Source organism: Chenopodium album, chromosome 5 (genome assembly GCF_948465745.1).
Source record: "Chenopodium album chromosome 5, dcCheAlbu1.1, whole genome shotgun sequence".
Lineage (NCBI taxonomy): Eukaryota > Viridiplantae > Streptophyta > Magnoliopsida > Caryophyllales > Amaranthaceae > Chenopodium > Chenopodium album.
The window spans coordinates 4,921,687-4,946,260 of NC_137838.1; the positions used below are offsets into that span (position 1 = coordinate 4,921,687).

The 24,574-nt window shown below is 34.4% G+C and overlaps 2 protein-coding genes across 2 annotated transcripts; both read right to left on the reverse strand.

The window, feature by feature from the left end:
- Positions 1-455: 455 nt before the first annotated feature.
- LOC145631612 (histone-lysine N-methyltransferase ATX5-like) lies at positions 456-12,715 on the reverse strand. The gene is made up of 23 exons (XM_081683730.1): positions 10,764-12,715; positions 10,603-10,658; positions 10,298-10,511; positions 9,161-9,289; positions 8,888-8,956; positions 8,714-8,782; positions 8,547-8,635; positions 8,300-8,392; positions 7,138-7,273; positions 6,649-6,754; positions 6,390-6,489; positions 6,112-6,236; positions 5,543-5,688; positions 5,255-5,359; positions 3,979-4,043; positions 3,675-3,888; positions 3,085-3,171; positions 2,916-2,972; positions 2,742-2,831; positions 2,185-2,271; positions 1,446-1,520; positions 1,064-1,164; positions 456-955 (listed from the first exon to the last, which is right to left on the reverse strand). Exons 1-23 carry the CDS (start codon positions 11,931-11,933, stop codon positions 865-867), a joined length of 3,474 nt encoding a protein of 1,157 aa, XP_081539856.1. The 5' UTR covers positions 11,934-12,715; the 3' UTR covers positions 456-864.
- Positions 12,716-16,246: 3,531 nt separating this feature from the next.
- Positions 16,247-19,735, reverse strand: LOC145631614 (uncharacterized). The gene is made up of 4 exons (XM_081683731.1): positions 19,455-19,735; positions 17,320-17,817; positions 16,815-16,961; positions 16,247-16,710 (listed from the first exon to the last, which is right to left on the reverse strand). The coding sequence occupies exons 1-4, from the start codon at positions 19,560-19,562 to the stop codon at positions 16,621-16,623; spliced, it is 843 nt and encodes a 280-aa protein (XP_081539857.1). The 5' UTR covers positions 19,563-19,735; the 3' UTR covers positions 16,247-16,620.
- Positions 19,736-24,574: the final 4,839 nt, after the last annotated feature.

Sequence of the window (24,574 nt, forward strand, 5' to 3'; positions counted from 1 at the left end):
CATTGAATCCCTCTTTATACATATTTTTTTACCTTAATCATCATTATTAGGATAATGTTGCAGGTTTTACTAGAAATAAAAACAAATTGGTTAAGTTAGATGTTGATATTGAGGTTGATGAAGAAGAGGAGATTAAAATTGGTAGGATCAAAGGGTTTGTTTGTTTTACTGAATTTTCAAAGTTTTGACTGTTGCAGATTGTTTCCAACAGCAGTCGTTCTGATTCAGAGAGGCAACTTATTTTGACAGAAGAGAGCTAGTTTGCTGCTGTCCACCAAGACGTGAAACTTGAAGATGCAACCAACTACCTCGACTTTGATCTATGAAAATCCTTTTGCTATAATATGAACAACCCATCTTCAACTTTTGCTAAGATATGATCCATGAAAAAAATGCAAGTATAATTGCTGATAAGTAATTGAAGATTAATTGAAGATGCAACCAACTACCTCGACTTTGAAATAGATTATCATGTATTCATCTTTTAAAATATCATCACATTGTATAACTGTAATGAGGAAACAAAGAGAACTGAAGGCTCTGAAGCCAACTATTACATTTAAGCTATTTGCATAAGGAAAATGCTTTAACAACAAAATTAAGACAAAAAAATTGTGTACTAACCATATACATCAAGACTACCTACCTAATAAACACACTACATATACTTTCTTTTTGTTCCATTTCTTTTCTTTTCTTTTTCCTTTTTTTTTTCAAGGGGCACTTTTATTAAAACAAAGAGGGGATTATACACATTTGGTAAGAGGCCAAAAAGGGGTTACAAATAGGTTAAGCCTAAAAATCCAGGTGATGAAGACGAGCAGGTTAGAACTCCGCAAGGAGAAACAATGTGTATGCTGTAGCCTAATTCATGAACTTTCTACAGTTTGGAGCTTTACATAAACATGGCACCTTAAACTCGTCAGGCTCGTCGGGATCGAACAAGTAATCATACCTGCCATATGAACATTCCAAGATAGATAAATATATGCAGAGATATAATCAAAGTGAAAACTAAAAATACACAAGTGCGTGCTAAGGCAAGAGAGAAAGAGAGAGATACGTTAGCTCGTCACCAGCTGGAACAGTCATTTTGGCAATAAGAACAATTCGACTCTCATCATCACCTACACTCATAATTCTTGCATAGCAGTTTGGCATGCACTGCAATTATAAATGAATTGATACTTCAGTAAGCAATATTTCAATATATATAGTATAAAAAAAAAATAAGATATTTAACTTGTTCCTCTTAAACTTCATATACGGTCCGTCCCAACTCCATAGAATTTGCTTACAAGACAGATAATTCTATAAAAGCAGGAAGTCCCAAACTCCCAATAAATCGGTCATACCCCGCATAAGTAACGAAAAAAAAAAGAGAACTTTGCTGAGGTATGAGCAAGGGATGGAAGCAATACAGTAACTATGTAAAAATAACTTACCGAGTGATTGATTAGGCGAGCTATGTTTCCCTTGTCTGTAGCATCCACAACTACTTCTTCACTGATTTTAAACAGCTGTTGCAATATTATTGATACAAATTAGCACTAGGGCATTGATTGTCAGAAACAATTCATGTTACAATTTCATATTTTCAGAAATAAAGCCACAAATAGAATGTATAAAGCATCGCACAAAATGACTAGGGAGTGTTCCAAAATCCACAAGTACAAATTGCAAATTTATTCCCATGTTCCATTTTAAAAAAAGAAAACTTTTAAAACATGTAAAGTAGTATCAAATCAACAAAATTGCTCTTAAACATGTCAAGTAAGGCCACATTAAAAAGCATAATTTATCTTTTTTCATTTACATCCAATGTCCTTTTGTTCAATCTCCCGTTGTACTACCCTGTAAGATCCACAAATTATGCTAAGTCACAATTCAGGTGGCTATGACAAGGTTTCAGGCATACATCTAGATAAGGTTTACGTATCTGCAAATTTGCAACTGAGTGCAAAAGCTGTTCTCATAGTAATTAGGAAACATACTGACACCAATTATTTATACATAATTAAAAAGCGCAAGTTAATTAGTGAAGACTTTACTTCTACATGATTAATAAGCACAAGATAATTTGGTGAAGAAATTGTTAGTCACTTTAATACAGAACAGAAATTTAATTGTCAAATAGAGACTGAGTTTTAGTGCACCAAAAATACTGGACCACAAGTAACTCACATAGCAGTCTTTTCCTTCTATCCGATAACGAGCCTCCCTCAAATCTGCAACACTGCGCCTCACTTGCTCTCCACGATATTCAAGAACCTAAAGAGTGCATGTCAGACAATTTAATTCTGAAGAAACAAGCCCACAATTTTTTCATGAAGGGAGAAATGCAGATTGATTACTATATCCTACATATCCTCCCAAAATATCTCATGCATAATGTACAATCAAAATGATAAACTCATTGTAATTTTAAAAGCATCTTTTCCAGAAGATCGTGTGGAGATTTAGAACTAGAGAAATTGGTTCTGAGTGTCATACTTTATGCTTTTGTTTTCATAAAGCAGATGCAGATGCATATCATAACAATTTATATAATTCCTGAAACCAGATGATAATGCATAGGCAGCACCAATTTTAAAAAGTCACAAATATGTAACTTAAGGTGTGAGGATTTGAAAACACAGATATTGTAGTTAACAGTGACAGAAAACTATGGCAGCTTCAAAAGGGCAGAAACCACCATAGAGCAGTTCACCATTATATGCAAATAAACAAAAATAACTGACCATCTCTCCTTCCTGAATGTCACGGCGAGCAAAGAGCCCCCACCCATGTATTCCAGATCTACCAAAGCAAACTCGATCATTCTCAGTTTTCTGCACTCAGAGCAAATGCTAAGCTTCAGAATCAAATTTAAGAAACTAAAGCCAATAGCTATTAGTTGACAATATAAGCCTCACCTGTAAATGGTATAGCCGCTCTCTAAAAGTTGAAAATGTCTTAGGATATTCTACCACCTGCAAAATTGGAAATGAAAATTTGCCTCACTCAGTTTTGCTCAGGCCCACATAAAGATAGATTATATAATCAAACATCAATGGGAATATATTAAAGAAGTACAATGCTTACTTTAAATGCATTCACGCGTTCCATCTCTCGCAAAGAATGATGACAAGGCATCCTAACTTTGTGAGCAACAGCTTCTTCTTCTGCCCTCTAGTTAGCACAAAATCACAACATAAGATACTTACGAGCCTTTTGCAATTGTACCACAATTAAACTTATATAATTTAATTAAGCCAAAAGAGATAAGACAATAGCTAAAGTGATAAGCATCATATTGTACCCTTTCTCCTAAAAAGTGAATTAAACCATAATTACCATTCTCACAAAGCTAGAAATCACCTACAAGGCTCCAGGTGCAACGTATTTGAAGCATCGGAGGCATCATATAAGTAAAAGGCAACATTCATGAATAAAAATGTAAGAAATTGAAAGACCCAAATAAAGATAACACTATCTTATAAGGCAAATACAGAGTAAGTTGGTCAGGAATCGAACATCATGAATTCCACATCATCCAGGAAACATGTTCATAAATCAAGAATCTCAGCAAGAGAGCAAAATTACCCTAAATAACTCCCAATAACCAAAGGCAGACTAAAAGAACAATGCTTAGATAGTAGGCATTTGTCTAGTTTAACAAAATTCAAGCCTACCTTACAGTTCTTGTTTTTGGAACGCTGATATATTCGGCATCGTGCTGCAGAGTCTGGATCAGCTTCACTGACCTGTGTTGGAGCCTCTTCAGGTTCTGACTTCGTAGATGATATTAACCTTGAACCAGATCGTTTTTTACTCTGAAGTAAACTTTTGGTGGAGAAAACCCCTGTCGGGGTTTGTACAACCAAAACAGTGTCTGGATTAGGAGCCCTGCATCAATTATATACAGAATTAGTCCAAAAGGCCATATGATTCTCTTACTTCCTCTTTCCATTTTCCCCCTTTTATTTTATCAAATACCTGTGGTAAGCACAGTATGAAACCATCTTAGTAATCTGTTTCCCACTCTTCTCCAAGCAATGCAACTGCAATAAAAGGTATTGGCAAATTTAGCACCATTATTGAAAATAACTCAAAATAAAACACTCCACACATAAGTTGACATGTAAAAATAGGGATGGCAATTTAATCCGAGTTCGATTCGAATCCGATCCGATCCGAAGGAAAAAAATCCGATTCGAATCCGTTTAAAATTAGTCCGAATCCGAATCCAAATCCGAATAGGAGGTGGATCGGACTTGGACTCTGCGCAAAGTCCGACGGAGTCTGATCCGAGTCCGAATCCGAGAGTATAAGCACATGCTCTATAACTTGGGACAATTATTTGCTTGTTTTATAGCAAAATTTTGTTATGTAACTTTGTTTATAATTTGAATATGTCATGTTATACTTTAATTGGTATGACAATACAAGCAATTATAGGTATATGACATTACAAAAAATAAAAATAAAAAAAGTAATCGGATCATTTCGGAGGTCCGTATAAACGGACCGGATTCGGATCCGAAAATTACGAGTCGGATCGGATTCGGACTCGGACTTTTCGGATTCGGACTCGGATTCGGATCTGAGTCCAGGATCCATTTACTAAACGGATCGGATTCGGATTTAGCCACATCCGACCCGAATCCGATCTGTTGCCATTCCTATGTAAAAAAGAACACTAATGCAAAGAAAACTTAAACTTTTGGTACTATTGAAAAAAATGCCACTCACTTGTTACTTCCAACTAAAAATAACTACAACTCCTCCAAAAAAAAAAAAAAAAAAAAAACCTACAACAACAATGCTGGACAATGTAAATGTATACTTGAATTTAGAAAGGATTCCCAATTCATGGTTACTTGGGGCGTTTTGTGAAAGTAAAGATCGAATTCATTGGGGTATATGAATGAAATACCAAAAAGTAAACAATTCGAAAGGTGGTTGAATGGAGACAAGATGATGGAGTGCACACACACACACACACACACACACACACCAAAAAAAAAAACACAGAGAGAGATGATGACAATTATACAATTTCATAGATCTCTAAGTGATAAAGCAGTTGCATACTATTAGCTACACTATATATGGACTTTTTTATATATATTTGTGTGTGTGTGTGAGCGCACCAAAAATTGCACATTTAGTTCAAAAGTATTCTCATTCTAAGACCATTCTACAACCTCATAATAAAATTGCTAACAAGTGATGTAGTAGTGATAACCCAAAGAAAAAAAAAATCCAGTACCTCCATGCGGTAGCCAGCCCTTGATGCGCACATGGCATGGTAGTAAGTTGAACATTTACAACACTGAGTACAGGCACCATGTATCTGCTTACAAATTATACACACCTGCAGCTCATAAAAACACAAAGGTGAATAATGTATATGAGCCATATTATATGTACCAAAAAAAAAAAACTCTAAGTGCTTCCAGATTACATGTTAATAGTATTAAACGCAAGTAATTGACCTTTAAGGCATTTCAGTTAAAAGATAACACAAGATTAATGGCACCATAAATTCATGAAATACCTTTACAAAAGTGCTTGATGGAATGCTCAATATTCCCATAGCAGGCTCCATCTCTTCATCACTTGCAAAGGAAACTTCAGGCCTAAACCAGGCACAAGTAACATGAACCCATAATGTGTCAATATCAGTAGGCTTCAATGCACCTCCTGTATAAGAGACAAAGTCATTCCATGAGCTTGACTCCAAAACACAAGTACACAACCAAGAATGAACTTATTCTGAATAAGTCTTCAATAGGAAAAAGAACAGAAAGGGGGCAGAGGGGGTGGAAAAGAGTTCATTATATGAGTGATGTGAATTGGATCCACATCAATGCGGCTGACATGATATAGTTCAGTCAATGCAAGGTCACCTCTCCAAATTAACTAACAAGACAGTCATAAAAGGAAAGCTCAACTGCAAAACTAATTCAAAAAGATAGTCAATCAATACAGATCAATCCTGATCACATGCTTCCGCAATCACCAATGCCTAAATCAGAAACAAACAATGACCCAACAAAAATAAAATTTAATGCAAAAAGGCATTGTATCCCTTCAACGTTCAGTCTAAAATAAGTGCTAGCATACCTTTTACAGGACAAAGGCAACACTCGCGTTCAATTTCCGGTGTCTCACATGCTCTGCATACCCATGAGGTTAGATCTCGAACATTTCTAGCTCCATAGCACTCTTGATGGACAGCAATTTGGCATCTAAACACGATCAAATTTAAAATGATTAAATTTTATAAAATCGTAAACAAGGGAAAATCTCATCATTCAGAAGGCTAAAGTGTACACAGCCCCTGCCATTATCCTTGCTAGACAATGTAAATGACCCAGGTAAACAGATTTCAGACAAAGTACCTATTGCAAATAATAATCTTATTATAATCCCAATCCTCAACCCATCTGCAGACAGCACATCTTTCGGTGGTCCATTTAGCATAAACAGGTTCGTATTTTTCTGTAAATGCAACAAAAACGCAGTCAACATCAAAATAGATACATAATTTCTATCCATGTATAATAGTAAAACATATCCTATTATTATTCCACGCTTATGGGTATAAAGCTTTGATTGATTGATTGATCGATTGATTGATATCCAATTACCATCGATTACCTTGCAAAAAAGATAGCAATTTCTGCTTTCGAACCTTTAACGAAGGTTTTTTAGGAGGCTTAGCAGAAGCAGCAGCTTGTGCATGAAATTCTGCCATCTGCAACATCTGAAGAAACAGAAGGAAAAAACAAGTTTTAGTATATCAATATATGTAATCAAGAACAATGACTTGTTAAATTACAGCTACCATGTAGACGGATAAGTCATTAAACTACAGGCTATAGTAGTAATAGTACTCTTGCGAGCAGCTGAAAGAGACAGATAGATGTTAATATTCCAAACATTTGAAAATGAGCTCAATGCCATAATAAGCACTTGTAATCGTAACAAAGCCTTCAAGCTATCATAATACAGAAGTTTTGGCGCAAGATGGTGGTTTGCAAGTTTATTGCTGGTACAAGCTACTTTACACATCAGCAACATTTCTGCAACGTGGGCAAAAGGACTATAAACTAAAAAATGTTGCATATAAAGTGCTGAAGTACATACCCATTGCTCCAGTGTCAGCATCGAATCTTTGACCCTAATACTCGTCTTCCAGTTCTTCACTTTCGAACCCGTATGCCTTTCCCACTCACTAAGTTGCTGCTTCTCTGACCCACAGAATCCACATTTGCACACAACTCTAAACAAAGGTAGAGGAATAGAAAATCACTAAAATTTTCTCATCATTAGATTATATGTAGTCCTTAAATTTAACTATGCAAATTAAAGGAATATGAGATGTTGGATACAATGCATAAGGAAGTTGTGGACCTGTGGTATAGGCTAGAAGGGCCATATTGAGTTCAGGATTACGAAACTTTTTTAATTACAAAGTCTATTTCACTCAGTTTTACATGTGGTAATTTGATCTTGCAGTGATATTTTCTACATGATATACAGCAGTACAGGCTTCAGCTATATCCAAATTCACCACAGACAAAGAAAAAAAAAAAAAAACAAAAACAAAAACAACAAAACAAAACAAAAACTCCCTTCCTTAAATAATTCATGCTATTAAACTTCTGTAGTTCTATTAAGGATGTCCCAGACGAAGTCTCATTATCTTTTTAGGTTGAAGTCACTTTATCTCCCTCCATCCATTCCAAAGCCATGTCGTATTTTTTCTCACTACCCACTTTCATCATTTATTATGTTACATTCAATAACCATTCTTATTCTCCTAGACAAAAGTAATTAGAGAAATTAAATTGAAATAATGGGAGTATGTAAACAATTAACAAACATGTTAACGCATCAAGATCAAACAACGTAGTACAGCGCCATCTGCCACTGTCACAACTCACAACATAAGAATGGAATTTGAGGTTAAAGTCATAGCTAGAGTCCACATCAAGAAGCACCTGAGCATTCCCATAATCCCATGACCAGCCCAATTTGAGAAAATAAATAAGTGCATGTTAAGGAACAAAAGGTCATTAATCATGCGGTATTTCACTCTTCAGACCTACCAAGTGAATTATTATGCTCAGGAGATGGTTCACGGATTTTATCACATCTTATGATTAATGGATAGATCATCATAACAATAACCAAAACATACAATCAAATACCATATGAAAACAAGGAAACTAGAAAATTTTCCAGAACAATATCTTTGGGAGATAGAACACTTCTCAAAAGTCCATGCCATAAGAAGAGTACTCACAAATGGAAGCTAGGAAAATATACGCCTTCCATGCCAGAGCAAACAACATTGACCTTGTCTGGCAGCTTGACCTGATCATTATTTTTATAGCACCTGCGTTGAAGAACAGAAGAGGACTTGCCGTTAAACTTTTTTGCCCAAGAAAGAGACCTTGAAAGAAAGGGAAAAACATTATAGGAAGTAATATCTTTTATACACGGGAAAAAATTCAAACTAAATAATAATGCTTAACGAGAAAAATACTTACTTGACTCGAATTTGATTTTCTGAATCTGACAATTCAAAGTTGAACTTCACTTTGCAATCAGGGCAGTAGTAATCGGTGGCCCCAAGATCCTGCCATCATCAAGAGTAAACATTAAACCTTCTTTTTAATAACTAGAAATTCAATGTAGCTTAGCAAGGAAATGAAACCTTGAAAAGGTTGCTTGAGATTCTGTCACATTCTGCGTGAACCCAAACTTTACAACCATCACATCTCACCTGGTGATTAAAATCATCCAAAAACAAATTAACTTGATATCAAGATTGCTTTAATAATCTCAAACATGAAAAACGCATACACTGTCAAGATGTAGGTAGTCTTACCCATTTCCCACTGTCTGAGTAATTTCCAATCTTTTTGCAGATACCACAATATTGTTTCAATCTTAGTGACTGAAATAGGAAGGAAAAATTAGTCAATTAGACAAGCATATACAACAAATGTTACTTGCATACCTTTACACACACAATCTCATAAACAAAGAGGATCAGGCGAGAAGGCCATCAGAAAAAACTGTGTTTGTTCCGGTAAAATAAAAGCTTGATAGAAAAAGAACAGAGCTTGTAAAATGAAAGATATTTGCATATTCCACCAACCTTAGCACAAGCTGTACAATAGAAGTGGCCTTCAGAACCTGAAGCCTTTCCTGCCTTCTTCATCTTAAGTGGAAGGCCAGCACCACATCCTGCACAGGATGGTGTGTCTTTTGCTTTCTTAAAGCCATTCTGCAGCATTGAAAAAGTTTAGTTAAACTTAGAAGGTCGAAAACATTTTGGTTGAAACTAATGAAACAAAAATGGCTCAGCCCCTCAAACACGCAGAAAAATTAGTTAAAACTTCAACAACTTTTGTTCCCAGAATTTTATTCAGTCATTATGAAGTGAGCTCACTATGCCCGTCCTGTGTGTGAATACTGCATAATTTGTCCGGCACCTCCACCACAGCCTATGCCCACAAATAAATACCCCCTCCTCAATCAGGGCTTGTGTGGTTACTTTTCTTAACTCTACCCCTTTCAGTTAGGATTTGCAAAGAGAAGAAATCACACCCAACACTGCTAGTGAGAATAGAGCACTAAGATCAACCCTTCAAAAAAACTAAAAATCTTTGTCCTAATATAGTACTTTGTATATAGTACCTCCGTTACTAATTAGTTGCACCATTTCTCTTTTAAAGGTCAAACTTAGAAAACTTTGACTGTATATTTTTTTTTTTTTTTTTTTTTGACGGAAACTTTGACTGTATATTATCACTTGTATGTAAGAGTAAACATAGTCAAGTACTTTAAAAGAAAAAAGAGATGGCTAATTGCACAGAATTTCCACAAAAGAAGTAATAGCATGGTTAATAGTAGTACTTCAGTGTGAGCACATCCTTTATAAACCAGTCAGGGCAAGATACTATCCTTCAAAAAGGACTAAGCCAGGGTGCCTAGGACAGCACAAGGATTGTCATAATGAAATTATTTTTTGAAAAGTGTGTATACAGGATCTTAGCTTAAGTCCCAGAAGGAACCATCTACATTGTTCATTCACAAAATTAGAAGAGAAAAAATCTCACTAATTATCAAACTAAGAAATAACCAAATCACGCTCAGCGAGTATGCCTTCCTTACATTCCACAAACCCAGATTCCTGAAGCATGACTTATAACTCCCAGATTGCTCAGACAGCACCACATATCCAGATAAAGATATCATCAAAAATCAGAGTCAAAGAAAGATATAGACTAACCTGGCTATAATGGTGCATTTCCTGGTATTGGTTTTTACCAGTGCCCAGACCCCCCTGTGCCCTTCTAGAAATGGAATTCATGCAAGTACCACTTCCAGCTGCCATGTTAATCTCCTGCATTTCCATGAACCCATTTTCCGCCAGAAAAGCCTCCTCTAGCGCCCTGTGAAAGTTGCTGGGCTCGCAATCATTCAGGCAGGCTTGCTCCTGGAACCTGAATTCATCAAAAGAGTACCCAATATCAGCAGACATGCAAGCACAAAGAAATTCAGAGTTACACAAAAACAGAAGTCAATGATCATTACCTGTCCACATTATCTGCAAATGGAAAAAGCCTTTCACGTTTTACCCAAGCATAATCCTGCATAGCATGGTAGTTTATTAGATTCCAAAATCATAAATGCATCTAACATAAGTATCATTATCATTAATAACAAGTAAAAACAAACAGATATTTCATCCTTACCCTTTGCTTCCGATTCTGTGAATAACCAAAAAACATCACACAAACTGCTCTAGGAACACGAAATTCCAAAACCTGTCGAGGAGCTTGCGATGCTGGATTAATAACTATTGCTGGCCAAGCTGGATCATTTTTCCCCGATTTTACCCACACTATATCACCTGGAACAAATTCATCCATACCCATCACACCATTTTCTCTTCTATGATCCCTCATCAACCTGCCATTATTACCATGATAACCAACGGCAGATTTCTCATATTCCACCCAATGCCCTCTATCACGAATCGACGTTAAAGTACTACGAGAATTCGAGTACCTCCTCGCCTCATGATTCGTCGACCTCCCACCTCTCCACCCATAATCTTCCTCCTCATCATCATAGAAACCATTACCATACCCACACTCCTCAGTGGACGTCGAAACACCACAAGTATCATCTTCAAATTTATGCACATTACCCCTATTTTTACTCCCACAAACCTTTCCCTTTTGAGCTCTAACCACAAATTTCTCATTCTTCCTAACACCAACATAATCATCTTCATCATCATTATTAGTATCATAATCAAAATCACCATTACATTCTCTATAACTAACAGCATTACTATTATTATTATTCTTACTAGTCTTCTCCTTCTTCCAATCATCAAGTATTGAATCATTAAATCTGGAAGGAAGTACCTGAGCTCGGCCTCTCGAAGTCCTCACTAATGGCGGTCTCGGACTCTCCTTCGCCACCTCGGCGACATGCCGAGTCTTCACCTTACTCAAACTGCCCCTCCTCCCATCCTCCTCCTCATCATCATCATCGTCCTCATCCTCATCTTCATCCTCCTCCTCGGCAGGGGAGCACGAAACCTCGCTGCACCACGACGCAGCAAAACCCCGGAAATCGGCATTATTGTTATTATTATCAGAGAAAATCCGATGAAATCCACTGAAAGGAATGACACCAGCAGCAACTTCACCGAGAAGACTCAAAGGGAAGTAATTCCCACCATTATTATTACTGTTACTACTATTGCTTCCATTGTTATTGCTGCCATTATAGCTCTTGGATTTGCGCTTCTTCCTATCATTGCTATCTTCATCCTCAGTTTTCGAAGGTTGAATAACACGACACCGTTTTAGGGTAGGCATTGTCGATTTCAAGCTCCGTTTGATAATCATCTCAACTATCAAACCCAAACCCAGAATTTCGAATCCGAAAACAACCAATCTTCGAATTCGAAACCCTAATTAACAAACCCTAACATATCAAATCTCACCCCCCAAAAAAAAAAATCTGCCGATGCAGCAACAGAGGAACAATTAACACCCCACTCAATCACAAAAAAAAAAAAATTACAAAAACATAACAGTATAACAGAGAGAAAATGCCAATTAGGGTTCTTCAATTTCTGGGAATTTGAAGAAGAACCAGAATTAGGCGGGAAATTGGGGGAAATTTTTTTCAGAAAAAGTTGAATTAAACAGAGACAAAAGAGAGAAAAAGGAAGACGAAAAAGGGATCTAATTTTATGGGGGTTCGCTGATTTTGATGTAAACAGAGACAATTAAAAATCCCTAAAAAATGAAAATCAATCGAAAAATGTTCATCGGTTTTAGAGAGAGAAAGTAGAGAGAGAAAGAATGGGGATTGACTACTGAGAGGAGAGAGAAAGTAAAGAGAGAAAGATGGGTCGGCGTTATCCTCCGTGAAAAGAAAGAACCAACTCTCGTTACTCTAATTTCCCTTTTTTTTTTTCTAATTATTAATTTTATAAATTAATTTCAATTTGTGCAATTTTTAAGTTTGTTATAATTCTTCTGCAAATGAACTATGGATGAAGGTGAGTTAAATTTTTCGTTCCAAAAACTTTGGAATTTGAGAAATGAAATTATATCTTGTTTGTGACACTCATGATTAGTCTTAAATTTATATAACTATATAGTGTAAATTAAATGATACGGTTAAATTTAATGTTATATGAATCTTAGGTATTAAAGTAACTAATTTCATGGCTGCCATGAAAGAATGAAAGAAAAACTTACGGGATTATTTATAATATGTAATGCAAATGTATGCATTTTAAGCTATTAGCATTTTTTCGAGGTTAATTCGTAATGTAAGTATGTAACACAATTTGGATCAGTCCGAATGTTTTGAGCATGTTGAGATTAATGGTGGTTTGAAGATTGAAGGATTGATACGATGATGTTAGCTGTTTTCGAATTTGGTTTTTCATGGTTGTGAATTTGTTACTGGCCTCAACTTAAGCTGCAGTTTTAATGGCAAGAGGTTTCTATTTTTATGTTATGTTATTCTAACGTTATTTTCTGTTTATGAAATGAAGGTGGCAAGTTCGTGGTTGTTTATATAGTTTATGTTCACGATTCTAAAAATAGTACAGTTTTAATTATTTGAAGTTTTTAGTTGGTAGCCTAAATAATTTGCTACAGTAATTTTTTGTTATTTGGTGGGGGATCAAGGCAATAATTAATTTGAGTTATAAAATAGATTTTAGTAAGCTTTTGTTCAATCAAACATGGTTTGTTCGAAGAATTGTGGTTACGAATTTCTTTACCAATTTTCTCAGTTTTAACTTCATATAATCAAGCAATTTCGCAGTGTTTCGGTTTTTTCTTTTTTGGATAATTTATCACGGTGTTTCGGAGTTTTTCTCTTACTTTTTGGAAATTGTGACTATAAATATTAATTGAATTCGCGAATAACAAGTTTTGCTAGAGAAAGAAAATGGTTGAATGAGATGAAAAAATTAGTTGGATGTTAAAAAAAAATGTCAAAGGACAAAAGAGTATCCCAAAATGATGATGAAAGCAAGAAAACAATGGAAAAGTCTACCAAAAAGACACCCTTCAGCACTAATATGTTATTCTTAAGGTGGTATTTTTGACTTTCTCGTGTTTAAGCTTGTGCAACTTTCATTAGGCTTTGGTAATTGGTATATCTTTCGCTTCGACCGTATATAGATTATTGTGGTATCGGAAAAATCCGGTGTACCGGCTACCGGAGTACCGGAGAAAAGGCGGAAGATCGATCTAAATTGATCTAGACCGATCTTCCACTGAAGTTCGATATCTGATGATACGAGGATGGGATGGGAAACGCGGTCTTTATCCGGGTTTCCTCAGCTCTGTCTTAACGTTCTAGTTTTAGGGGGGGGGGGGGGGGGGGGGGGGGGGCAAAGAATTGAACAATAATCGTGGTGGTCCGTGTCTTAATGCTGCCTTGTATATATAGTTGTGGCTTGAATGAATTTGTTGGTTAGCGTTACTTCTTAATATAGTTTGTATTAATTGCTTGATTAATTAACATGGGACAACCGTGTTTGGCTGGATTACTTAGCTTAAAAGTGGTGGAGGACTTGACTGCTTAGAATCTCACCTTCTGCCTTTTCGTCGAGTGTCTTAGCTTAGACCTTGTCTTGCCTTTGCCTTTGATTGATCTAAAATGGAAATTATTGGTTTCAAAAAGTGGAAGTGTAGATGGAAATTTGTCCAAGAAGTGGACTATGAGGAGATGAGGAAGAAATGGATGTCGGTCGCAGCCTCGGTGTATGGAGAAGATGGTGAATGAAAGAGATAGTTCTTGAAGTTTAGTAGGCTATGAGCCTGTGATGAAGACAATGAAGAAGAAATTGCAGAATTAGAGAAGCAGACTCTTTTGCCATGTTAAACTATACAAGTACAAGTATATGGTTGCTTATATGTTTTTGGTAAGGCTACAGGATGATGACTCTTTTACTGAATTTATAAGATTAATCTTTAATTAGACCAATTTATAAAGAATTTCTTTGTTTAGACCAACATATTCTTGCAAGTTTTAACACATGATAAATTGATATTCACTCAAAGTATCATGGTAAAAAGGTGTCAAATATGTCCGAAACGAAATAACCGGGTTTAACCCAAAGAGACCCGATTTAAAAATTGATCAAATGGACACAATAATGAAACATGACTTAAATACAAAATGACTCTACCCAACTAGAATCGAGCTGAACCCTAACAATAACTCAAATTAACACCTCTAGTTAAAGTGGACATTTTACATATTACATGGTTTGCTAGTTTCTACTTCCCAACGAAGAATTGTGCTTAAGTTGACAGAAACCAGAACAATGTCAAGGTTCAACCTGTTGCTAGCTTGAAAGTTTTTATTTTTTTAAAAAAAAAAATCCCTAATGTAACCCTCCTAGCTCCTACAGTATTATATTTCAAATAAGCAGGAATTGTATGGATTATGATCTGTGAAACATATACCTTTTGAACTATTTTTTATTCAAATCAATTTGAAGTGTTGTATTCAAGTTTAACAGTTTATTTGCATGAATAAGATTCTTGAGTCCAGCCATCAACCTCATAGTAGCGTTAAGCCCCTCAAAAAAAGTATGTTTAAAAAATAGAACAAAGTTCAGATTATATAGCTCATGATATACTTTGAATTAGATTAAAGCTTTGGTATTGTTTTTGGTGCCTTAATGATACTTACTCTCACCTAGAGTACTCGTATTAGTCGTATATCATATGGATACTCGACTTTTCAACATGGTATATAAAATGGAAAAAGCGGAAATTCAAAGGATTTAATAAATTGAGAAGTCATTTGGTCCAAACGCTAGGTAATATACTTGGCATGATGGCATTGTATCAGGACCAAAAACATACAAATTTCTAAAGAAAGCAAATCCTAGCGTTTGGACAAGTAAAAGGATATATTTTCATGATAAGCTTCTGCATAATATTCCAGGAAATAACCTGTACTAGTTAGTGGCTCATAATATACGGAGTAAACATAAAATCTGAATTAAAGGTCTATTTCTGTTGCAATCAGAGTACCAAGCAGCAAACAAAACCTTCTTTCCTTCTGATTTTTTAGGGGTTGTTTGGTTACACAAAGAAAATGGGGGAAGTGAAAAATCATGGGAATTTGAAAATACATGAGTTGTTTGGTTGACAATAAAAAGTGTAAATGAGGGAATTGCAAATTCATGGGAATTGTGACTTCCCACAAAACATGGGAAGTTAATTACCTAACCCCCCTAGGTAAGTCAAACTTCCCATGATTTGCAACTTCCCTCATGCTAACCAAACAACTTTATACAATTCCCATGATTTTGATGTAGGAATTTAATTCCCATGAAATACAAATTCCTATGGGAAGTAATTTCCCATAGCAACCAAACGACACCTTAGTCTTAATTAACACTTTGTCTTTGACAAATCATTCAACAATAATTGTTGAGAAACATAAGCATCAAGTGACCCACTTGACTTAGTCTCAACAACATGCAAACTTTTGTCTGTTATATATGTACTGTATATATCAACCTAACCAAAAACCTCCCATCTAGCTGAGGTTTCAGGACTCCAAGTTGCTCCTGTCAATTTTTTGATAGCATGGTAAACATACCTACATTAGCCCTGGTTTTTGCGCCTGTGATCACAAATATATGTTTCGCAAAAAGAACCAACAGCAGTAAGCCAGTAACGGAAAAGAACTAGTAACAACAGACATTTTCATTCACGGATACACGCTGATAGTAACAGGGTATTAGCATCATAAAACTTATTTCGTTCCGTATTTACAAATCTAAGCTAAGCAGCTAATTATACTAAAACTAGAAAGGAATTTATCACAACAATTAAAAGATTACCTACTACTTTCCTTTTTTTGCTCCAAGGGTTAGTGGTCTAACACTTATTAGGCAAACCCTGATATATAGGTGTATCATATACTTCATAGATGCTATGCTTTTAGACCACTACCGATTCTAAGGCTGTTATTTTTCAAAAGTCGTCTATCTCTATGTTCTTTCCTACATTTGCTCGTTAAGATCTGTTGTTCTGTTACTCATTGCTTCTTGCAATCAGCACCTTCAGTCTTTGCAAATCTTCCGCGAATCCTTGGCTGACTGTCAGCTAGAGCCTTCCTGCAGGCATACTGAAGCAGGTATACCATATAAGACAATTTTTCTGAGATATTCTCAAAAGAAAAATGCAAATCTTAAGCTTGCCAAGGAAAACCCATAATGATCACCAATTTACCTTGATTTTCCGGCCAAAGTTCCTCCTTGACCTCTTGTTTCTGTATCTGGAAAGCTTCTGTAGGCGATCTTCAGAAGTGCAACTGCCAATCAGCAGTGGACGCTGGAGTGTAGATTGGATGAGACTAACATTGCCATTAGCTAGAGTCTGTCATAAAAACCGAGAATCAATGACCTAGCCCCATCCTGTGGAAATGATGAGAAACATCTAAACATTTCTTAGGTCCTATATGGTCTGAAAGCTTGTAAATGCTCCTTGCTCAATACTGAACATGATTCACGCATTCACCACAACAAATCATCTAGCATATCTTTTTCTTACACTAAATTAGCCAAGTTCCCATATGCAATCAAAAGAGATTCAAAGAAAGCATGCTAATCAGATGAGCAAATTGTGAGATATATCTCTTGTTCATGTATGATTCAACAGGTTTCTCAATAGAGAGTTTCATGGGATTACATGGAAAGCAAAATGAGGGAATATTTAGAAGACTTCTCAACCTAACCTTTATGTCTCCTTCACTGAATGCCCTCCTCATCCCATAAGCAGCTCCAAAATCCAGTTCAGGAAAATCTAAGAAATTCGGCCTGATTGTGGTGCTACTTACCCATTCCATTGAGTTTAAAGACCCCGAGCTTCCACTTTTTGAAAAGGGCAAGGCAGGAAGTGATTTGTTTTCTTCAGTTTGGACCTCATTTGTCATCATGAGAGGAAATTTGATGTCCAGAACATCAGAGACAGCAGTTTCCATAGATGTTGTTTTCTCCAACAGTTCATTTTGGCATCCATCGAAAACATCACACAAAAGTTGCTCATTTTGCAGGGATTCCATGTCACTAACTTTGAGCCCAGAATCTTCTACAGAAGAGATCATAGCAATAGCTGCTGTCATAGGATCGAGGCTCCCAATTGGCTCTTCAATTATGGGCTCTGGTGCTTTGAAGAGATCCCCTTCGCCTCCCAAATCATAGTCTGATATTGTAGAGGTTGTAATGATGCTGTCCTGAATAAGTAAACAAAACAGTGAAAATTAGTAATTATCACAAATATAACAGTGTCGCGTCATCTCTGAAATAATTCTTTTTTTAGTTCTTGTGCTAACATAAGACCTAACCCTGAAAGGTTTTTTGCTAGACGCCATTATGGTGACAGATATTATGACAGACTCTCCAATATGTTTGGAAAGCATTTGATTGTACTTAGTATGACTGTCTTCAAATAATTGACTTGTACTTGTGTCTTCAATCAATTATTTGCAAAGTTGCAAACTCAGCACGTTTAGCAGTAATGACTCTAGGAAAAATGGATAATAGTTCTGCAAAAACATCAGTCACTGAGTATATCTATATAACATAGAACTCGAATCCATGTTTACCACTTAAATCAGCTTTGGCAAGTTGAATCTACAAGTTTCTGGCAGAGATAGCCCAATACTTATATCCTGCCTTGCCACAAGCTACAATGGTTAACACAAGCTGACATGAATATAGTCCGCATAAGTGGACATAAGTGCGCGTAAGTGCACAACACATTTGAGGCCTTTGCTGATACATACTTCATACTTCATAAAGTAAGACCTAAAGTATACCTAGTAGTTCAACTTGATGTTATTTGTGAGAAAGCTTAACATCAATTAAGCCATTCAGTCAATTATATAAACTGCAAAAAGAAAACTATACTTTGTACAAACACAATTTCCTACATACCCAACTTTAATACATTAGTACCAACAAATATCTAGCTTTAGCTTCCACTATGTCCAATTTTTCCACATTTTACCATTTCACATCTTTGAGAAGTAACCAAGAGAAACAACCTGTTTTTACATCAATTTCGACCGAAAATGCAATATATTACAATCACACAACACAAATGAAGTAGGATGCTTAACTCCCCCAAAAAAATAACCCAACTTTTTTTTTTATCAAGTACAGCAAAGATCAACTTCTAACTTTAAAAAAAGGTATCTTTTCTAAAATCCAAAATTTCCCAAATTTAGTTAACTCACAAATCCAGATAACTCCATTTTTACATTAAAAACATCTCACACTTATCTCCTTCAAAGTTTCTTTGGAAAGTCCTATTGACTCTTGTCTTTGTTTTAGTGGGTTGGAAAAGCTATTCTGAACAAAACCCTTTTAATGGAAAAGAGAATAAAGCACACGCTAGTTGTGACTATGAATTCACTCATTATTTCTCTACTCTTTTACTTTTTTACAGTAACTTCAATCACCTCCATTAATTCCAATTTTAGCATATAATTCAGAGCAATCAAATCATATACTAATCAAATTATATGCATCAATAAAAAATTATTAACTTGCTTAATCAAGTTTAACAGCAGTTTGATCACTGATAAAGGTTTATTAAGCTAAACAAATGAGGGTCAAAATCAAAGCATTCATGATTTACCATATTAACCCAAGAAAAAGATCCAAACTTGTTATCAATATCAAATCAATTACTTCAAAAAACAATACCCCAGATACCCATTTCACTAAATTTAGTAACCCGAAAAAAACCCAGATACCCATTTCACCATTCATACCCAAAACCCAAAAAAAGATCAAAACTTTAAACAAATTAGGTATTAACAATCACCCAAAAAGATGAAATCTTTAGAGAGAGAAAGCTGAATACCAGTGAAGAAGTGGGTTCTTGAGAGTAACAACAAAGCTCCTCTAATGGCTGAATTTCCTGAGATAAATTCTGGAAATATGGATACATTAAACCTGTTTCTGCATACATTTTTCTTTAAAAAAATGACAACTTTTAAGCAGAAAATCAGTAGAAATAAAGGTATGAGTAAGTGGGAGTGGCAGAGGTAAACAAGAAGAGCAACAACAGCAGCAGCCTTAAAAGAGATTCTGGAAATGGGTTGGTTCCTTCTTCAAGAAGAGGTGGGGGTAAGAACTGAGAAGAGGAGGAGAGAGAATTTATATAAGAAAATTACTCCACAAAATTGTATTGAAAGTGGGTTGTAATAAATTATAGGGAAAAAATATTAAAATTAAGACATTTTGCTATCAATAATGAACAGTACACAATAAGGACAAAGGCATAAAGGACAATAATAATATCATCAATATTTTGTGCACTGTCAAACATGTCTCCCTATTTTTTTTTATTTTTTCTTTTCGATGTTTTTTTTTTATTTTTTTATTTATTATTTTGATTATTGTTACATCATCCCCCAATGTTTGGGAATTTGCCTTTTTTCTATCTTGATTACTTTGTTTCATTTTCTTTTCTTCATCCCAAATAGTGTATTGGTATATTTTTTTCCGTTTCTTTTTAGTTTATACGTTTTTAAAATAGAGTAAAATTTTGATTCCATCAAATTAATTTAGGAAAAGAGAATTGAAAGGGCCATATTTTTTACTTAAAGAGAATTATGTAAATATAGATGGCTATCATATTTCAAAGTTGATAAAATATATAATCATTTATCAAAGGTACTTAAAAATGCTCTCAAGTTTCAACAATATATTATTACCCACTTTACACAATATAATATATGTGGATTAATATTTACAAAGTACGGGATATATATACCAATACAATTTCTAACAAAGAATAGATAAAGTCATCTCCATCAAAAAACTAATACAACCAATAATTATCAGCTAACATCTAATTATCATTTGCCATGCCATAGAATGATAGTTTGTACATAATCACATCTACACTAATCCTCAAATCGAGATTAGTTCAAGTTCAACTTCTGGTTTGTTCAGACAATAGTTTTTATGGAAGATTAATAAATTTAGGCTATGTTGTTATACTAACTAAATTGAACTGAACTGAAAGGACTTGAAGTGAAGTAGAACTAAGACTAAAAGATAATCCTATATATAAGGTTTCAATAAATTAGTAGTACATAAATTAATTTATAAATCCCATATATTTTGTGGGTCATGTCTAAGGGTCTGTTCTAATTGACTGGACTAAACTAAACCTAATATTTTATGAGAGAATGAAATTAAGAACTGAACTTATTAGAGCTGAACTGAATTGAACTGAAGCGAACTGAAAATAATCCAAAGAGAACAGACCCTAACTCCATTCACTACAAATCAATTCAGTTTGCAACTTATTTACTGTTGTTGTTTTCTTCTTTATTTCCTCTGATACAAAAATCAAGCATTCAGCAACAATAATAAAGCCCCTATTCACTTCACCTTAAAAAATTAATATTCTGTAAAGTAATTTCAGTTCAGTAAAAATAATTTCAGTACAGCAAAAATAATTTCAGTTCAGTAAAATTAATTTTAGTTCATTAAAAGTAATTCCAGTACAGTAAAAATCAATAAACTTAAAAAAGAAATATAATAGAAAATCAGTAAAAATAATTTCAGTTCTGTAAAATTAATTTCTATTCAATAAAAATAATTTCAGTTCATCAAAAATCATTTCAGTTCAGTAAAAATAATTTCAATCCAGCAAAAATAAGGTGAAGTGAACAGGGATTAGATTATTTTGTTGGTTGGGTTTGTTTACAATAACTCCTTATGACTTTAGCAATTGTTATAGTTGAAGCTTTCTTATTGGCGACTTAGGCTATGTTTAGTTCATCTTATAACGTAGTACTTATATAATTATGTTATATTAGAGCACTAAAAATAAGTTCAGACTTAGGCTTGTTTGTAGCTAAATAATAAATATACATTATAATGTGCGGTATTTTTTGCTAATTTTTTTTTTTAATTCATAAGACTCCATTTGATATATACTTTTGTTATATTAGTGTACATACATGTATATTTTAGTCAAATTAAATAGGACAATCAAATCAGAAACGAAAAAAAGTTTACATCTTATTAGGTAATAGGAAAAATGAACCAAACAGAGCCATATTGAAAATAGAATATGCTAAGAGTAATGTTTATAATTTGAAGAGCTCGAACTCAATATATAAGTTTAATATTAACAAAAAGTCAACTACGCTAATGATCAATAAATGGTAACTTGTATGCGTTAGCAAAAATGATAACAATATCTACCATATATTTTATTTTATTTTTTTGAAACAACAATATCTATCATATAAACATCAATAATACAGTCTTATTGCATATAATTAGTTCATGTCTACTAGCTAATTAAAAACATATGCAAAAACAAAAATTTCTTAACACATTCTATTGTTGATGTAACTTGCCCTATTATTTGGGGTACCTTAATTTCTACAAGTAGATGTAGTCCAACATATCATGAATACTAAGTTGTTAACATCTAGTCTAGTCTAATTTAAATCATAGGCTAAGTTTACTATTAATAAAGGGATTATGCCGCAATTATGTTAAGATGAATACCAATGCCCAATTGTTTTTAAGGGTATTTTCGCCTTTTTGCAATTATTATGCTACTCTAATTTTATTGTGGTGGGCTACTAAAAATATAATAATTGAAAAATATTAACTAGAGTTCATCTCACGTGACAAAAACGGCGTGTAGGCCACTATCTTCAAATGAATTTGGACGATTATCCGACCCTTTTAATTAATTATGGGCTTTTTGGCCTTTATTTTTTACCCTTTTGGTTATTTCATATAAAAGGGTAGCTAAAGCTTGTTTAATTAACTCTAAACCATCTATTGTGTGTTCACTGTAAACTAATTATTTTAATCTGCTCAACTTAGTTGAAGACCACAAAGTTGCATTATCACTTAATACGATTCCTACGTGTACAATTTTTAATAAATAATGATTGAATTACGCGTTTTTTTTTTATTAGTGTTATGTGTTGTACATTGGGTAAGGCCCTGTTCTTTTGAGCTTCTGGGCAGAGCAGAGCAGAGCAAAGCAGATTTCAGCAGAGCAGAGCAAGGCAGAGCAGGGCAGAGCAGATTGAAGCAGCTATTTTTAAGTACTATTTTTAAGCAGAGCAGAGCAGAGCAAGGCAGAGCAGGGCAGAGCAGATTGAAGCAGAGCAGAGCAGAGTAGATTTCAGCAGAGCAAAGCAGCTCTAAAGAACGGGGCCTAAGTGATGGCCAGGCAATGACAATTTTGTATGAATATATGTTACAACAAAGATGAAAGTATTTTACTTTGTGAAAACTTAACGAAGTATAATTTAAGCTTTGACAAAAATGAGGTAAAGAGAACTAGTCCTACGGTGCATACTGATATCGAAGCATAGAGTATGTGGTTTTCTTTTAAGTGCCAATAATTGCTCATCAAGTTAGATGAGTGGAAGCTGTGTCGTCAATGTTGTGCGTAAGATGGAGTGGAACTTCATTCATAAGATATTCGTCCTATACTATTTACCTCATGAAATGATGTATACATAGCACATGTTACGCAACTAACCATCAAAGCTACCAAGAATCAAGAGAGTGAGGGATAGCTCAAGTGGTTAGACCTCCCCTCCCGGTCCCAAGTGATCCCGGGATTGATTCTCATCACCCGCCCTTGTGGCTCTCTAAACACCAAAAAAAAAGCTACCAAGAATCAAGTAAGGAAAAAAATTGTGGAGGGCCATAGGGTGAACTTGTAACGTGAAAATTTGTAGTATAAATTTGTGTACATTGAATACTCAATACTATTATTTGAGGGTTTTTTAATTTGAAATACAAATGAGGGGTTTTGATCATTCCATCATCAAGTCTTGTTCTATATCTTTTTTTGCCCGTAAATCTGTTACTATGTTCCTTTCTCTGTATTAATGTATAAACCAAATCTTTCATATTATTATTACTAATACTAATCATGGATCGACCAACAATGAAGCTAGGACAATAATCCAAATGTTAAATGCATGCAACTTTAACAAAACTTAAACATGTATGTACAAAAATGGCTAAAATGGCATACATTTGAGACTAGGAGTATTTAGTATCGATCTTTTCACTATTTATGGATAGATAATTTAAAACTATCTTATCACATCTATCTTATCACATCTATCTTACTTCAATTCATCTCTAATTAGTGCTTGAAAATTTACAATGACCAATAAGCTCATTAATTAGATGAAGGCGGGACCATAATTTTTGTTTTGGAAAGTGAAAACTACTTGTGACTTATTGCAATAATTGAGATATTATATCATAGAACTTGTCACCTGGGACCCCACAACTTAAGACTCTGCCTAATACATCCAGAGATTAGCTAGATATGCATGAGATACTTAGACTTATAAATACAATTATATAAAGATTAATTAATCCTAGTCCTTAAATGATCACCAACATAGTAACATGTTATTAGAACTACCTAATAACTTAACTAAGAATCGGATACATTCTATTCACTTTATTGTGTAACCTGAACTTATTAAGTGTATTAAACATAGATAACAATAAATAACCTTTTTACCAAACTTGAGGCTACTTTCACATCAACATTTTAAAGTTATACACTAATACTTGGTATAAGAAAGTCATATTAGACCATTTGAGATCAAATTGAAATAAATTATGACATATAAGATCAAGGTTTTTTCAAATCAATAAATGTGACAAAAAGAAAAATAAAATTACATCAAATCGTTTATTTAACTGAAATATACGAAGTATAGGTAAAAATAAGGTATATAACATAAGAGCTTAGCTCATATAAAATCTAATTAGAAAACTTAAACTCGAATTAGATAAGGTGAGTTTTTCCTAAAATAAGTGAAATAAGGTGACCAAAACATGCATTTAATTAATTAATCTTTACTAGGCTTAATAGCATACGATGGCAGAAAATGGCAACTGGTTTATTTATTGTGAAGTTGCAGTAGTTATAGTCAGCATCATCAATTCAATTAACAA

Bases quoted from the DNA above. Each gene is read 5' to 3' on its own strand.
- LOC145631612 (XM_081683730.1), bottom strand. From the start codon at position 11,933: ATGATTATCAAACGGAGCTTGAAATCGACAATGCCTACCCTAAAACGG. The intron at 10,512-10,602 runs GTAATGATCATT...TGATGAATTCAG, and splicing joins TTTGCAGATAATGTGGACAG to GTTCCAGGAGCAAGCCTGCC. The intron at 2,272-2,741 runs GTCAGTTATTTT...TGCACTCTTTAG, and splicing joins ACATTCAGGAAGGAGAGATG to GTTCTTGAATATCGTGGAGA.
- LOC145631614 (XM_081683731.1), bottom strand. From the start codon at position 19,562: ATGTATGCAGAAACAGGTTTAATGTATCCATATTTCCAGAATTTATCT. The intron at 17,818-19,454 runs GTATTCAGCTTT...TTACTTATTCAG, and splicing joins AAGAACCCACTTCTTCACTG to GACAGCATCATTACAACCTC. The intron at 16,711-16,814 runs GTAAATTGGTGA...TACCTGCTTCAG, and splicing joins ACTTTGGCCGGAAAATCAAG to TATGCCTGCAGGAAGGCTCT.